The sequence below is a fragment of the Thermobia domestica genome, chromosome 11 (genome assembly GCF_964235325.1).
Source record: "Thermobia domestica chromosome 11, izTheDome1.hap1.1, whole genome shotgun sequence".
NCBI classification, from domain to species: domain Eukaryota; kingdom Metazoa; phylum Arthropoda; class Insecta; order Zygentoma; family Lepismatidae; genus Thermobia; species Thermobia domestica.
This window is the reverse complement of record NC_137464.1, coordinates 251,438,339-251,456,887: the sequence shown is the minus strand read 5'-3', so window position 1 is coordinate 251,456,887 and position 18,549 is coordinate 251,438,339. Positions and strand designations below refer to the sequence as shown.

The 18,549-nt window shown below is 35.9% G+C and overlaps 1 protein-coding gene across 2 annotated transcripts in view; it reads left to right on the top strand.

Moving 5' to 3' along the window:
- Positions 1-17,495, top strand: part of LOC145664924 (eukaryotic elongation factor 2 kinase-like) — a 76,240-nt gene extending 58,745 nt beyond the window's left edge. For both annotated transcript variants that reach the window (XM_081732029.1, XM_081732030.1), the window contains 7 exons: positions 1,740-1,910; positions 3,336-3,629; positions 6,167-6,352; positions 9,077-9,204; positions 11,988-12,142; positions 16,406-16,584; positions 17,050-17,495. In XM_081732029.1, the coding sequence (XP_081588155.1) occupies positions 1,740-1,910; positions 3,336-3,629; positions 6,167-6,352; positions 9,077-9,204; positions 11,988-12,142; positions 16,406-16,518 (1,047 nt within the window). In that variant the 3' untranslated portion in view covers positions 16,519-16,584; positions 17,050-17,495. The remainder of the gene's footprint in view (positions 1-1,739; positions 1,911-3,335; positions 3,630-6,166; positions 6,353-9,076; positions 9,205-11,987; positions 12,143-16,405; positions 16,585-17,049) is intronic.
- Positions 17,496-18,549: the final 1,054 nt, after the last annotated feature.

Sequence of the window (18,549 nt, the reverse complement as noted above, 5' to 3'; positions counted from 1 at the left end):
GTATTCCAGAACAAAGTTAAATAATAATAGCGATAACGCATCTCCTTGTTTCAGGCCATTTTCGACGTGAAAGCTCGTGGACAAAAATTTTCCTACTCGGACTTTACTTTGGGATCATTTAAACTACTTTGGGATCATTTAAACTACTTTGGGATCATTTAAACATCTTAATTAATCTAATTAGCTTTCTGATTAAATCTGACTATTTCTTCTTATTTTGCGCTACAGTCCATTATGGGCTAAGGCATCGTTAACAAAGCCTCGCCATTGGATTCTGTCCCTAGCTCTGAGTACCCATTACACGCAGGTCTTCCCCGATGTCTTCTATCCATGTTATCTTGGTTCGCCCTCTTGCTCTCTTTCTTCCGATAATATTCTAGGCGATCGTCTGGTTTGGGATTCTCATATTGTTCATTCGTATGACTTGCCCTATTCACCTCATTGTTGATTAGCTGGTCTTTGTCTATAGGTATCATCATCGTTCTTAATTGGCCCGAAAATTCTTAAATATTTGTCTCAAATATTAACAGCTGGTCTTTAGATCTGTGTGAATTTCCACGCTTTGCACCGTAGATCACCACCAGTCTTAATAGTTTTGTACACTCTCACATTTGTTTCCGTAGTATTTTGGTTTTGAATGTTCTTTCGTATTTGTAATAACATTTCTTGCCAGCCTGTACTCTGTGAAATCTAACTTTACGACTCCATATTTTTACTTGTATTTCATTGCATAAAAGCAACTGAATATCAAGCTAGTAGTTGGCTCACCTAAATCTTGGGTTAGTATATCAATTACAATAATGCTCCGTCCCACAAAAATAACGTTTGTAATTTCGAACATGTATATCTAAAAGTACGATTCTGTAACTTTTCTGATGGGACTAAGGAAAACTCTTGCAAAAATTTTAAAAAAAATAAAATGAAATCTTTTAGAGTTTACGTTCCACGATTATGCCGGTTAGGCTAAAGGAGGCGGTGACGATGAGAAATGAATTAAATGGTGGAATAAAGAAAGTGGGAGGAAACGGAAGAATCCCGAGGAAACCCACGCACACGGTGTTTGTGCACCACAGAGTTTACTTGGCGCGAGCTGGGATCGAACCCGGGACCCCATGCACCAGAGGTGAGCGCTCTATCACTGAGCCACCGCGGCCCCTGCCTAAATTTGAATTTGAACGGGTAACTGTGGAACTCGTATCCGGAACCACCAGTTTATCCAACAAAAATGTTTTCCGTTCACGATAGTTAAATCGACAGCTTCCAAAAAATTTGAGTCTGTAGTGTTACTTCCATTATAATTTTTTTTAGCAAGTTATATTTCCAGGAAGCAGCAAAGAAAATTAAAATTAAAAAAAAAAAAATCTCGAAATAACAAAAATTAAAGCAAATTATACATACCCGTACACTGTCATTTTGATTTAGTCAACACATATCACGGAAAAAGGAACTAGTAGAAATTTTCTTAAAAAACGAGTCACGTAAGTATTGCTGTATTATTAATTTGGCATGTGAGCTGAAAATGCTATGGCTTTAATTAAAAGATCAAGATATTGTTGAAACAATAATGTTTATATTTTTTGTGTATATTGTTTGTATTTTTTAAGGGTGGTAATATTCGATTTTATAATTATTTAAATTCTTTATATATTTTAAATTCATTTTTTAAAATAATAATCTTAATACAATTTTGATCTCTTCAACTGTAAATATGCTAATTAATTTTATGATTTTTTCAAAAGCAAAATTGTGCAACGGTGGTTCGTGGACAGGAAGAGATTTGCATCACTCCATCAAAGTCTGAGAAGATCCATCTCCACAAGTACCTGAGAAGTCGCTCAATGTCTAGCAGTAGTCTCTCCATATCACCTCCAGACTCACCTGACAGCGGTTTCTTGACCCATGAAATCATGGTAAGTTTGGAAAAGAAGGGTTAAGTTCCAAAGTTGGTCGTCCGTTTGTAGCAAAATTTTGAAAATTTACCGGAAAGAAATGAATAATTAGCTTGTTTGTGTGCTTGATAATGTATAAGAAGAGCGAATGTTGTGTTTATTTTCTTATATAAGCGGCTCTAAACATGGAACTATTTGTCAAGCGGAGGAAACTACTTGGCGCAAGGTTACTGCATGGTATGATTCTGGGAATGTAATGAGCATTTGTTTTGTAAACATGGCTGCAGGTATACAGACACGCAGCCCTAGATATGAGGTAACATTGTTACAGTTTCTGAAACAATAAGGTGATAGTCAGGAAAATCTATTAAAAGTAGGTAAAAGTCACGTCTTAATAAATCTAAAAATAAATTATTGAAAATGTGGTAAGCAAATAACTGTAAAGAAATCTGGAGAAAGTTACAATTCAATGTAACGGTAACTAACACAACCAACATGGCGGCCAGATTCTAGAACACAGGTCCCCCTTCCCATTTAGCTGTAATAAAGACAGAAAACAACGTGCCCTGCGGGGCTCTGACCCACCTTCACTCGCTAACGCCCGCTTGGCAATAGTATTTAAATTAAATATTAAACTTTGGTACACAAAGGAACCAATTATTACCCTCTTAGCCGAAAACTTGGCGGACGACCAACTTCGGAATATTGTAAAGAGTAATAAATTTTGGTCACAAATTACGTCCGCAACCTTCTCTTGAAATTGCAACGCACTCGAAAGATAGAGATTTTCCAGTAACTTTTCAAATCTCTGCTACTCTCTATAAATAAAAAAACGAAATAATTTTATCAGTTTATCATCAAATTTATTTTAAATTGAATTAACGAAAGAACCGATTTTTTAGCACACCAAATCCTCTATAGGTGCGAATTTAATAATACATAAGGATTTGAAAAAGTGCATAACTGCACCAGGTCTGGAACCCTGGATCTTTTGCATACCTTACCGATGCATTAACCACTACGCTATCCAGTCCTCTCTCAGAACAGTCATACACTTGGTTATTCTTGGGTGTTCTTTCACTCGGACTATATGGCTTGTGCTATAAAATAGCTGTTGTGCTTGGACAATTCAGTGTCCATATTCAGAACACGCTAACGGTTGTGTTATCATTAAATTAATGAAAGGAGGAAACAGCCTATTTAAAACTTATTTTTACACACTAAATCCTCTGTATTAAAAAATGTATATTTTTGGATAATTCTGGACGAGACCCGGGACCATTCACACCGAAGGTTAGAGCGTTAGTGACTACGCTATGCGGAGCCACTATCATACTTTGTAATATATTTCCCGTATATTCTATTTCTAATCACAGCATTTTAATAAGAATGAACCTATCTCTCTTTACTCCTTCCACCCTCATTGTCTCTATAAAATTGTTTCAGCATAGTGATGTAACAAACGGAGGCCATTCTCCAAGGATCATGCTATTCCACATGGATGAAAATAACGACAATATAGAGGAAGCAGACAGTGATTTTGATTCAGGATCGAATTCTGAAACAGAATACAACCGGCGGCGTCGATTGGAATCTGAGAACAGCGGCTCCGTGAGCAGTGAAGCTGACCGATTAGCCTTCCAGCAGGCCGTTGCAAGGAGGTCTCGCCCATCATGTGTCCAGCCGGAAATTGTGAGAGAAGCTTGTAAAGTGACCAGTGGAGATTCTGTCCTTGGAAGGGTAAGTGTCAAATCGAGGCTTCATTTGAAATAAATAAAGAAAAGAAAATAGTATTAAACTAAGGTAATACAATAGAGCAAGATCTGTTATTTTTCAAGCACTAAAGGACAATTTAGTTACATTATTTAGAACAGTAAGGTAATATGAAGAAATGTCATATGAATTTGCTCGAATAGTGCTTCTGTCATATAATACGAGGGATGATCAATAACGAATGATCATAGATGAATAAAACATAATTACCTGTACTAATCGTCGAAATGTTGATGGTCGTTTTCGAAATAGTCCCTATTACATGCAGTGCACTTGTCCCAACTTTTTTGCTAGTCGTCAAAGACATACTGGAAGCCATTTTTGGACATCCTTCAAAATCGCCTCCGCAGCTTTCACCACTACCCCTGAAAATGCGAAACGCCGTCCCCGGAGGTGTTTCTTCAAATTTGAGAAAAGAAAGAAATCACAGGGGGCTAAATCAGGGCTATATGGAGGATGGGGTACACATTGATCTTTGCAATATAGTCAACAGAATTTCTGTACTGTTTTTCGCTTGTCACTTCCATGTTGCCTTACGCGAAACGGAAATTACGTGTGCTTGAAGAGCTGCCAAGGTCATATTCCTGACGTTAATGGCCTTCAAACTTGCTCGATCTATTCGTCACTTCTCCCACTACACAGACGTGTTTCGTTTTCTGTGCCTTGGTGTTGTATTCACCTCATAAACACTGATGATTAGTCTTTATCGATCAGCCTACGTAGTTTCGAATCAAGCCAAATTTAATATCAAAAGTATTCATATTTGTTTCAAATACAATAAGTTGTTGATCCCAGTTTACGCACGGCTTCATAACGCCCAATTTTCCAGTGAATTGAAGTTTTATAAAACTTTGTTTTTGGTGTGTATACTCATGTGTTGCAGTACTACAATACTCAGGTGAATACTAAGGTGAGTCATAGGTGTTGCAATAATGCACAACCCAAACAGCAGGCTCGTGTATACGTCGTGATCGACTGTAAGTACAAGACCACATTGGACCAAGAGATAGTGTGGCAAGCGGACTATTGAACACGGATGCCCCACTCTGTCAGTATCCGTTTACATACATTTTGTATGGTACAAGTCCAAAGATCCGGAACGAATAAAGGACTATATCGTGGTATCTCTGCATTATTATTTGATGTGGTACACATACATTATACATTGCAAAGAAAGCAAAGCAAAGATCTATGATAAAGAAAGCAAAAATCTATGTACCGTAATATAAATTTTAATATGTTTGTAGTAAATAAGAATGAGTACTCCTGCCTTTTACTTGAGCAAATCGATTTATCACTTCATCAAAGTTCAGTTTCATTGTTAAGTTCGTTTTTAATTGCTGCAACAGCAAAATATATTAAACATTTTTGTGTAATACCGTAATTGCTCTTAAATAGTTTTTTCACCCTTGACAGCGTAGGAAACATTCTTTCTGACGAGAAATGAATGGTGGTAGTACGCAAATTTTCATTACAATTTGTCACAATGTGAATCTTGTAGATCTTTTGACACTAAGATTATGTTAGTTCACACACTGACGGTTATCCCACTGAATATATTCTAATATCATTTGGAATAAATCTCTTGTAGATATTCTGCAGCACCGCTAATATCACCAGATTTCAGTGGTTTAAGATAAAAATATATGTTTAAAAATTCATTGTGGTTTCAAAGCTCGTTATTAAAACAAAAATTAGTGGTTTAAGATAAAAATATATGTTTAAAAATTCATTGTGGTTTCAAAGCTCGTTATTAAAACAAAAATTAAAAGTGAAAAAAAGATATTCTCGAGATTTAACTTGCTTCGCTGTGTCCGAGTCTATGTGGCCATTCCTAAAGTTGGGCATGCATATGGATGGGGCCTAGAGTTCGAAATGAAATTAAATCTTATGAAATGAATGAAATGAAGCTTTACGTCCAACGGTTATACCGGCTAGGCTAAAGGAGACGGTAATGATGAGAAATGAAGAAAATGGTGGAATGAAGAAAATGGGAGGAAACGGGAGAACCCCGAGAAACCCACGCACACGGTGTTTCTCCACCACAAAGCTCATTTGGCGCGAGCTGAGATCAAATGAAGGACCCCATGCACCAGAGGTGAACATCTACTAAGCCACCGCTGGCCCCCAAGAGTCCGGGTCGAAAAAACTATCAAGATAAGAATATAAGACGGTTGTAAGGCAGGATCATAGGGAAAGTTTGTAATAACAACCCAAAGTGTATTTGTTTGACATTGGACATAATGCAATGGAGACACTTTATTTCTGTGTCAGTGAACGTTTGTGTTTCTTAAACCATACAGCTAGACAATTAGTTCTAACCTTTATTACCGTAAAGATGAAAATTTGAAAACACAATATTCCAACTACAGAAAATAATCTTGAATAAATGAAGTATGGTGTATGTAGTCTAATAATTGAATATAATTATGAATATATCTAATATCTTAAATGTGGAGAACATTGCATGGTTTTACAAGGATTACTTTGAATGTGTTTTTCAGATCCATCTTGATTTAGCTCGCTATCATGAACTTCGTCGCTTCACATCGCCTGACAGTCCCTGGTATGATCGGGAGGCTGCTTTCTTTCATTTGGAGAAGTCGTCGGATTGTGGGATTACCGAAGCCAAGATCGCGCTCGCCCGTATGCTTTTGGGTCTTCCACACGATGTATTGCCAGATCTAGAGGTAAGTAACGCACTAACAAATACGTTTGCGTAATAAGTGAACTAAGGTAGTTGGAAATCATGGAAACAAAGAATCTGCCAAAGAATGTAATTCTGAAAGTGAATCTAAAATAACATAACACGATATTCAGAAAAATATGTTTATACTTCCAATTATTCGCGCAAACATAGTCTTATTGGATTGTAAACAAAAGATAGTGTGAAACAGATAACTTGGAAATATTTAAATTTCAGTCGTCTTAAAGTATTAATAATAATCGTAATAATACTTAGTATTGAATTGTATATCAAAACATTATAATGTACGTCGCTTGAAGACCAATCTTATCAATAAACTAAGGATGTACTCACCGAGCTCTTCTAAACTATTATCTGTTGTTCAAAAAGTCATGTTAAACGCTGATTTTTAGTGACAGCTGTCAACATTTATCAAGACAAGAAAGAAAGTGACTGTAGTACGGATAGGATGTTATGTTGCGGTACCTTCGATACCTTCACCGGTACCAACGATACCTTCACCGTTCTTACCAACCATAGAAAAAGTATCACAGCTGTATATTAACAGCTGGAGTAACAGTTTTTTAATTTAGTTGATTATTCCGTATAATATAATGGTTACAAAAGACCCAAGTATACAATTTCAGGAAAGTAAATCCCCACGTTTAGCAGTTTTTGCTGTTCAGTCTTCTAATTATGAAAATATTTACGCTTATTTTACCCCTTCATTTCACGGATTCAGTCTCTTTTGCGTAAGTTATGGCATAAAATAAATTGCGCAAAATATGTTTATACATTGCCAGAGATATAACTTCTAACTATTTGCCGCAAACTCAGTCGTATTTGACTTTAAATAAAAGCTAGTATAAAACAGAAAAGTACTTTATATAAACATTAAAAGGCAGTTTTAGATAACATAAGAAATTGTTATGCGGTTTGAGTGAATAGTTTTGCAAACTTCATGTGTTTAATTCTTTTTTTTTTTTTCTATTTTCTTCCTTTTTTCTTTTTTTTCTGAGAGTAAGAACATTTCTCTAAATACCTCTTGCATCTTTTTTCCTCAACTTTTATTAGGAAAAAATATAATCTTATACGAATTAAAAATAATATAGTTGAAAACAAACTATTAAGTATTTTCGTATTCTATTTGTATCCTCTGATCGTATCAAAATCAAGCATTAAGTTTCTCTTAACAAATAGAATATATTTTTTTCTTGTTATAGGCCTATATGTTGAAATGGCAGAATCAAACTTCTGTGTAAATAAAGGAAACAATTATATAATAGGAGTAATGTAAATATTCCGCCATTTGTTAACCGATTCTTGGTATGGGTGCTTTTTTCGGATTCAAACTTTTTGGACAGTAAAGTAAGTCTTCTCTTATATAAACCTGATCCTGGAAAGATACTATTAAGCTTCAATTAAGTAATCAATTGATCAACCTAACTCAGCAACAAATATAACACAGAACATGGTAGAAACGTAATAGTAATATCGAGTGTACATAATTATGATTTTGTAATACTTTTATTATTCAATGTTCTGTACACGTGATTTCTGTGACTACAGTGAACGTTGGCGTCTATGACAGTGGTGTATGTGTTCTATGGCTTCTATGACCGATTTTCTGATGTGCTCCTATTCCTTTCTTGACTGTTTTCTTGTCGGGGGCGTGGTGGCTCAGTGGTAGAGCGTTCACCTCTGGTGCATAGGGTCCCGAGTTCAATCTCAGCTCCGCCAAGTGAACTTTATGGTGGACAAGTACCGTGTGCATGGGTTTCCTGGAGGTTCTCCCGTTTCCTCCCATTCTTCATTCCGCCATTTCATTCATTTCTCATCATCACCGTCTCCTTTAGCCCAGCCGGCATAATCGTGGGACGTAAAACAAAGATTTCATTTCATTTCATTTCTTTTCTTGTCGCAGCCCAGATCCCAGCAATCTGAGGGAAATTTTATCCAGTTGTTGCTCAGCCCAGTGGCGTTTTCAGAGTCATCCATACTTATGCAGTGTTGCAAACTAAGGACACTTCAGTATCACAAATATCGAAAAACAACCAAATTTTGGAAGGTTCTACGATAGTGGTACGGACTTGGTAGCGTACATTCAAAGTACCTTAATGTTGAATACTGCGGTCATCGTATGAGGTAATTCGAACACGTAGAAACAAAGTTATAAGGAATTCAAAATTTGACTTCATTTCGAAAAAGTGTTTGGGTATGTCTCATATCCAATTACGTAGATGATTTTCAATAGACAAAGATCTTAATACCCTTTACTTATATCCTTGGCAAGCATAGTTGCTTACGTTATAGCAACTGCTGTCTACAGATCGTTAGTTGGGAACTCGCTCATGGCTATGTGATTAGCGTACGCACTTTTGGTGCAGGAGATCTGGGTTCAATTCGCGGGGAGCTCATGTGGTTCAGATCGCACGGCTTATCTAGTCTCGGTGCTAAACTGGACACTCCAACCAACGAACAGTCGGTACTAATCTTTTGTCTATTTTTATAGCGATGTTTCATCCCTTTAACTGTGGACTTTTTTTTTAGGTGAGTTGGCAAACAAAATATACACATTGTATGAAAATTCTTAATTGTGCAACTATTATTATGTAATTACCCAAAAATGGTGTAGTGTACACCTATTTCTCTTTTTAATATACAGTTTGATAGTCTAATGTTAGTCTTGGGGTACTATTTTGATAGAAGGCTCTATATTATATTCTAGGTTCCGCAGACGACAGAGAACATCGACAAGGGCCTTGATCTTTTAACGGAGTTAGCACATTGGGATGATCGTCCATCGATGGTCCACTTGGCCAGAGCTTATGACACAGGCTACGGGCTTGGATCTAGGTTAGTTGCTACTATTCCTGACTTACATGAAAATTCATACTTTATTTTGAAAATTAGTAGTATCCTTGTATCAAACGTTTCTTTGTGGAACGTTCAGTGTAATTGTTACAGGATACGTTTTATTTCTCATGTTAGTTTTTATTTCGTATCATTAGGCATGTGTCATAGATAAATGCATACTTTTTTGTGTAGAATCAAAATTTGGATGACTCGAACAAAGGAAAATTCTAGAACCAACGGATATTCAAATTTCAGTTGATACAGAAACTTAATTTTTGAAGGTTTTTCAGACTTTCAATGACACGCTCAAATTAATTCCCAACCAGCATACGTAATTACCCGATTTTGTAATATCGAGATGTCGTTTAATGGATGTTGGTATTAAAAATTCTTAAAACTCATAGTAAACAATGCGAATACCCTTACTTTAAAGAATTATGCCATGACGGTGTGGTGGGTACAGTGTCAGAATTCGCACCTAAGAGGTAAACTTGCAAAAGTCAGGGAATTTTAAGTTCGGAGCTTCACTTGTCAAAACCCATTTCTCTTTTTTGCTTTACCCGGGTATTTGTTAGGGGATATTTTTCAAAATAAATTAGTTTGTTTTGCAATATTTTACCTACGTACACACAATATACATGTACGTGCATAGTAAGTGAGGAATCCCGTGATCGTTTTTTTTTTTTTTTTTTTTTTTTTTTTTCATCATTGTGGAAGTTCGTAAATCTTAACCTGGAAAACCCTGCAAAATCAGAGAATTCGTACACGGCCAATAAGTTAGAACCCTGAGTGTAAACTTTTTAGTCGTTTACTACTTCCCATTCCATGGAAGAATGACATTGAATAATCGTCGAACTCAGTCACTCCTGATGACATTAAAATTACGATCTGGCCTGGAACAGTAGTAATTATTACTTCCCTTCGTCAAAGTAATCTCTGTTCAGAAACATAATATGTAAATGAAAAATAAATAAAAAATGAAAGAATACCCTAAGTAATCAAAATATTGGACATTTTCAATATTCGAAATATTTATATAAAAGAAAAGACTGTAGCTATAAATTTTAAATATAGAGAAGCTAAGATTTTCTTCTCTTCAAACTGGTTAACGTCATACATGCAACGATATAGAAGATACATGAAATGTCAACAACCGTATAAAAGAAATGTGAATACCGTACCTGGATGCTGAATACCTCCATAATATGGACAAACTTTTTGTTCTGACAAAAATATGTGTTATTATAGTAGAGAACGTTCCCTTTTATGAACATTCTCACAGTCTTGTTTTACCCCAAATGTTGTAGAAACCTCTTCATAAGGAACAGGGAATTGTTCTCTGCTCAAATGTATTTAGCACAGAAAACACTTTCTGCAGTTTGAAAATAGATCTTCAGTTGACGAAGTCAACTGTCCAGTAGTTACAAGCAAATTTGGATCCAAAACTTATGTTTGCATGATACGGCAGACAACTATTGCATATCTCTTCCTAAAAAATCCATAAACCGTCATGATTGGTTAGTATTTAATAATAATATCGGATATTCTTATTCGGTTACGTTTGATACAGTCAGTAAGCGAAATAAGGGACTTTTATAGAGATAGGGATTGTGATTGAAAAGAGAATTATCACACAAGCATTGTATTTTGCAATAACAATAGTATAAACACCTTTGATTTCTTTACCAAAGGGGATATTCTCCCTCATTCCCTCGGTAATTCGAAGGCTGAGTATGGTATTAACCCATATGTACATTTATAGCATAGATACGAGGGATAATCGAAAAAAGGTTATAAAGCCTGTGTGAGACATAGCTGGAAGATCAACACATCTGATGACAGAGGGCACTCAACAGTAGTTCTAGATGTAATTACAGTTTTTGTTCAACCGCTTATCACAACGACAGATTAAGTTTTCTGTGCCATTTGCATAGGAACCCACGTCAAGTTCTGGTAGCCACCGTGAGGCAGCGGTTTTGACATAATCATATGTAATCATATGACAAATAATGGTGACCACCATATTTTGCTTTAGAACAAGGAAAAGGTGAAAGTCACTGGGGCTAGGTCAGTTCTGTAGATGAGGTACTCTAGTCGTTCCAAGCGTAACGTCAGTGGTTTGAAGTACTGGGTCTACGTTGTGTCCAGGGTTGTCGTTAGCAATATTGGTCCACCTTTCTTTGAAGGCACGACACGACTTCCCTACATGTTGCTTTGAACTTTAACCCTCTCCATACCCTGTATAATCTGCCTATGGATGTTAGCAGGTGTAATGTTTTTGGCCCACAGGAACTGCACCCACTGACCTCACTTCTACTCGTGATCAAGTTTCCAGACGAGTCATCATTTTTAATGTCCGCTTCTCGGGTATACATGATCTGAAACCGAAGTCTTCAAACCTGTACCAAAACAGACATGTTATTAATCTACAAATACATTTTCGTTAAGTTGCATTGAATAAATAAAAGTTCTATGGTTTGTAACCTTTTTTCGATCATTCCTCGTATTTGCTCTATACTTTCCTGTGGAGCTCATCCCACGATAAGCTGTAGATCCATGTCTCATATAGCCACGATGTTGAACGGGACGGTGAACAGGTGCATGAGCTGTAACTACCTATTCTAAATTCGTAAATCCTCTTTGCAACGACACCTCTCGTTCACGGGCAGATAATCATGCCATTGGTGTCAGGTTTCAGTATATTTGTGGAAAAAGCATTGTTGAGTACCAATGAAGCTTTATAAAAACGTTAATTATGTATGATACAATTACTTATTTTCTAGGCAGAGAAGCTGGGTAGAAGCCGCTCGTTGGTATGAGAAGGCGATAGAGAACACTGAAGAAGGAACAGAAGATCCGCCGTATCTGCTACAGGCTAGGTTGGCAGAGATGTACCTGTCAGGGGGTTTTGATCTCAATAAGGATCCCAGTAAGGCAGGTGAGAAGTCGATGACATAACTAAACATTATTTTGTACGTTGGTAAAGGTTTCTAACAAAATCGAAACACTTGTGTGATCTGTCCAGAAAGAAACCGAACTTCGTGAATAAAATAGTACCGTTCGTGAAAGTTACTCAGGTTATACATCGCTCTCAGTATGTTTTCCGCTGCTGAAACGCACTTTCTGGAAGAGCCTGGAGGTCTCGTAACGAATTTGTTGTTACTATTTCTATGAAGTGGAAACAAGGACCTTTCAGGATGGGTTTCAACTTAGGAAATGGAGAGAAGTCTGTGGGTGCCAAATCAGGCGAGTAGGATGGGTGGAGTACAACAGTTGTATTGTTCTTCGTCAAATACTCAGTAATTAGAAGCGTCAAATGGGTAGGAGCATTGTCATGGTGCAGCATCTAGTTCCATTTCTCCAAACTTCCAGTCTCCTCTTTCTCATAGCCTCCCTGGAACTCTGCGTCACTTCTAAATAATACTTTTTGTTGATGGTTTGACCACATGGAACATGTTCATAATGAACACCACAAAAGCCAAGGAAAACAGTAAGCGTAATGTTTGAGCGACTTTTGACGTGCTTTTCAGAATCTCGGTGATCCCCATATTTGGGATGACAAGTACCTTTGTTTCAATGTCATAAGCATAAACCCAAGCCTCGTCATCTGTATGATGTTCTCCAGCATTCGTTTACACGATTCAAGAGATTTCCAGATATGTTTCTTTTTGTTTATTTGTTAGTAACCTTGGAACAAATTTTGCTGCAATATGATACATGTTCAGTTTTTCAAATTAGACCACATGACACAACGATTTAGTGATTCCTACTTGGAGGTCATCTTCGAAAACGATTTAGCTATTTTGCTGACGGTAAAACGACGATTTTTTCCGTAGAAATCGCGCAGTTTTTGAACATGAATATCATCATCGCACAATGTTGATGGGCATAGCATCTGTATGTTGTGCCTCGTCTTCGTTGGATGTTCTTCCTGTTTTGAAAATGCTGCACTTTTAACACTGGGTTCGGCTTATACATTCTCCCCCATATACTTCTTTGAACGTTTTCAGTGTTTCTCTAAATAAAATAAACTTTGATGAACTCACGCTGCTCTTTCAAAATCTAACGCTGCCAGTCTCATGATGACACAAGAAAGGATGATACAGTTGCCGTTAAAGTGCTTGGAAGAATTCCACTACACGTCGCTGGCAAACAAAAAGTCAATGATAATTTCACTGATCGTATTTTTTAAAGTTCGGTTTCTTTCTGGAGAGATCATGTATTCTAATTATCGTACATGTAAGACAAGAATGATGTTTGTTGTGTAACAGTTAGCAGTGACAGTCCAGGGGTTGAAAATGTAGGGGTCTGCATTTGCAATATATGTTCGCTAGCTAAATTGACAGTTGATCGTGTCAATAGGATCAATAGAAAATTTTCAGAACATGTACAATCCGCGGCAAAAAACCTGCAACATGAGGATGTAAGTTTATTGTGAAACTACGCCTAACAGCACAGGGAATGAACATAACGTCTAAGTGGAACGAATCACGCCAGGATAAACCTCGGCCTCCTCCCGTGCACACTTATTTTGGAGCAAAAAACTTCGTCATTTCACAATAAACTTATATGCTCATGTTGCAGGTTTTTTGCCGCGGATTGTACAATCTCGTACAATCTTCTGGCGTACGGAACTTTGTACAAGTTCGAATCCATTGAAGTTTTGAATTCCGCTTTCTTCCTTTTCCGTAAGTCGCCCGCAGATTTACTTACAGAAAAACCAAACGTTAACCGTTCCCTCAGAAATTTACCATTTGGTTTTACGGTGCTTTTATTTGTAGCGACAACACCAGTGCAGTAACTCTAAGCAAGATAATGGCTTCACAGTATATTAATGTTACATTGTAATTATGGATATCGACATCGTATATGGGATTACGCCCTGGGAAAACTAGAGAATTTTCCCCTTCCCTTCCCGTCCGAAACCTTACTTTTGGTGCTTCTGCGTTTAATCCTCTCGTCCTAATGGGAAAAAATGTTTCTTCCCAATTTTAGTCTGTTTTTATAAGAGCTCTTTCAACTTTCACATGATAGGAATGGTTGTTGTCATTTATTTAGGTTTCCTGCACCAAATTTCTTATCCATCGGTTCCTGATTTTAACATACAGCAACGGATTATTTTATGTACAATCCGCGGCAAAAAACCTGCAACATGAGCATATAAGTTTATTGTGAAATGAGGAAGTCTTTTGCTTCAAAATAAGTGTGCACGGGAGGAGGCCGAGGTTTATCCTGGCGTGATTCATTCCACTTAGACGTTATGTTCATTCCCTGTGCTGTTAGGCGTAGTTTCACAATAAACTTACATCCTCATGTTGCAGGTTTTTTGCCGCGGATTGTACATGTACCTTCGTACTCCTAATATGATAATGCATAGCGGTACAGTTAAAAACATGTTGTTGTAAATTAGTAGAAGTCCTGTGAAAGGGACAGTTCATAACATGGATGAAAAATTAAGATATCATAACATAAATTTTGTTTTACCACGATAATAGCATTGCTGAATCCCTCATCTAATAAAATTTACCACTTTGTGCAAATATCATAGCTTTGCAGAATCCTTTTCCGTAGGAAATTTGGTCATAAATTCCTGATTACACAAAACACACACACACACATAAAATGCATTGAGAAGTTCAAACAAGCACAGTCATGGCTATGCTCGTATGCATTTCATTTACATAGGTTCCATTATCTGTATATTAAAATACTAAATATATATGTTTGTGGTCAATAGAAGTTTATATGTTTGTGGCCAGTTTTTTGATAATATCATCTCGGAAACCACAAGCTCTAGAAAGATGCCGTTTTCACTGATCGATTGCAAATGTTGTGTAGATTGTTCAGTTCTAATTGAATATTTAAAAAAATGGGCATTATTTCTTTATTACATTTTTTTTAGGGGTACAATGGAAGTACTGAAATTTTAAAAAGTAAAGTATCATATTCTACGAGTTATACATTCCAACACCATTTATTTTTGTACTGGTTAGTATATCTCTCCGGCGTTTGTTTCGTGGCCAAATGATAATGAAAAACGAAAGATAACCATTTCTCCAGTTAAGATGAATCTTGATTGTTTGGGGTGTTTTGACCAATGACATAATTAATGACATAATTGATTGTGCGTGTAATGTATTTGTTTATTACATACTGCATGCAAGAAGAAAGAAAACACTGATCACACATTAATTAGGAACTACAACTGGAAGTAGGCTCAAATCTTGCAAACCGTGCGAGATACTGAAATAATAATTAAAAAACCTCCCCTTTATGGCACATCTTCTCGATTTTTATCAAGACAGCCTTCACTTGTGTCTGTAAAGAACATGAATAGATGTTGTGAGGAATGACAAGAAGATTCATGCTCATATGTGAATGATCCGCTGTGTAGAGAACGCAGGTTCAGCTAGTTATTAATAATAGAACAAACGATTATACCTTCTGTAGGCAGCGATATATAGGAATTAGAAGATTTGATTGGGATCTTGAGTTGGGCAAGGTGGATCTAAACCTCTACAGAGTTCGAAGACAGAAAAGTAGTCACAAGTTTCTTTGCATGTATCTAAAATGTAAAGTAATTCACTTTCTGCGTTGATCTCGCCTTCCTGTGTTGTTGAGCAGTTGAAAAGTAATATACAAATTAAAGAGATAGAAAACCTCTGTCTTGGAAACTTAAAGTAACGATGATCGTATTTTAGCAACATATTACTGAGCTCAAAACAGTCGAGTAAATCAAGAACCCATAGAGCCCGTAGTGATACTGTTGTACAGTCATCGACAAAAGTTCTTTCCGTATGGTAAAATTTATTTTGGAAATAACAGTGGTATGGCTGGAACGTACAGAAAATTATATTGTCTTTAATTTACTGAAGATCGTACTCAAAGTGTCCTTCCATTCTGAAGTATTTACGAAACTAATTTCATCGAACGGAAATAACTTTTGTCGCTGACTGTACAGGCTAGTTATAAAAAACTGGCCACCAACCTCTCTTCGAAGAGTCTTGCCCTCTTACCTAAGTTGGACTAAAACAAATGCAGATTTTCTTTGGGCAATTGGGAATTTTTGTTTAGAACGAAAATGTTAAAATTTCCTACATATGACCTTCTAAAAGGAAGATATGTGGCCAAGATTTTTTTGAACAAGACTGTACATATTATGAAAGACTTTTCTTTCTTTCTTTCTTTTTTTTTTTTCTAGCTGAATTGTACTCGTGTGCTGCGGATGATGCGATGGCCAACATGAAAGGAAGACTGGCTACCAAATACTATCAATTAGCGGAAGAAGCTGCCGCGTGTTGTGAGGAGGAGTAACATGACCTGTTTGTTACCTTTTAGCAGAAAAATCATCTTTCAGAGCCAAGAAAGAAATAGCACAAGGTGAGGGAAGGATGCTTTTCATAAAATGTAGTATTAAGTAGTCTGAAAGTAGTATTTACTAATGGAATAGTTGTTAGGTCTTATTGACGAAATTCCATTGCTTTCAATGTAAAAGTGAAGTTTCAGCTGTAAGACCGTTGCCTAAGCTTTCTTTGATCGTGAACGGACTGCACAGCAAAAGCTTGGTCTCGATAGAGCGCTTACCTCTGGTGCGTGAGGTTCCTAGTTCGATGCCCAGCCCAAGTAAATTTGTGGTGGACTACGTTGTGTCCGTGGGTTTTCTCGGGACACTCCCGTTTCCTCCCATTTTCTCATTCCACCAATTCTTCTATCATTCATTTGCCTTAATCATTGTCTCCCTTAGCCTAACGGGCATAATTGTCAGACATTGAACTGAAATATTTCATTTTTTATACTTTGCCAATAGAAGCAAAAGTATACTTATTTTTACTTTTTTTTTTTCAGTGCTGTCTGGTATTTAGCATGAGAAGCCTCAGGCTCCAAGAAAACAGTGGAGGATTTGTGTCCTCGTGCGTTTCAGTTAAAAGGAAGTAAAGAAACCTGTCTACTAACTATTAACCCTTTTTAAGTATTCTCTATGTGAGCACCTTTTTTTTTTTTCGTTTTGTTTTGTTTTGTTTAAAGTCATACATTATGCAAGCAATGTATATTGATATGTATAGTTCACAATGCATTTATTCATACTGCCATTATGATTATTTGTACAATTTTGTAATTGTTTTAGTCACATGTAAATACTTAAACACTGTCTGCCTAACGAAGTATGGACATTCCGGAATTAAAATACTCTTTGGTAATGTGAATTGTCGCGCAGGGTGAGAGGCCCAGCGGATAAAATTATCATCATATATATATATATATATATATAAGGATATTAATAGTAACTTGTACCAGATATATATATATATATATATATATATATATATATATATATATATATATATATATATATATATATATATATATATATATATATTTTTTTTTTTTTTTGATAAACTGTCAATATGTATTCTAGGTTTATATTTCGGATTTTTCAGTCAAGCATTTGCATGTATATTGATCTTATTAAGTTCTTGTTTGGTACTTTTGTGTGTGACGTATATGGTTTTGCTCCAGCGATTTTCATATTTTATACCAACTTTTTTTTCTTTTATTTATTTATGTAAAAGTGTGACTGTTAAAATATTAGTAATAGTAAAAAAAAAAAAAAAAAAAAAAAAAAAAAAAAAAAAAAAAAAAAAAAAGTATAACTTATTTCGAAAGTTATAAGTATCTCTTCTGTTAGTTTAGATCTATATTAGTGTAAGGGGGTGTGAAGTGAAGTTTTATGACAGCGTGAATAAATGTAAAGAAACAATAAGAAACTTAATGCTTGATGCTGAAAAAGTTAAGATCTGTCATTCTTCCGGACAGTTTCGACGTTCCGTCATTTTACGTTTTAAAATATAAATTTCAGAGGATTCGTCTACCATTTTTTAAAAATTATGTCATATAACTGTTTCTGATCTCACACAACGAATTTGTCATCAGAAGATAACACTTCATAAATGTTAATAATTGTATTTCACAAAATTTTGCAAGTATTAATCTATAAAAGATATTGCAACATATGAAAAAAAGAAGTGTATACAATAAAAATTTAAATCAATTTGTACAACTACTAAATTTTTCAAAAGTTATTAGGGAGAACTGAAGTATTGAAACAGTCATCTATACCAGCCTGTTGTTTGCGACCTAAAAGAGATTCGACACCATTAAATTTTTGGGTTTTGAAACTCATAGGAATAGGTCGGAATATGTTATTGATCGTGGAAATAAGAGTTGTAAATCGGACGTGTGTTAAATAGTACCTTCACGCTGATGAACTTTTAAAAATTTTTACTTAAATCCTTTCTTGCCTTCAGTATATGTGATCGTATTTACACATGTAAGAATAAACAAAAT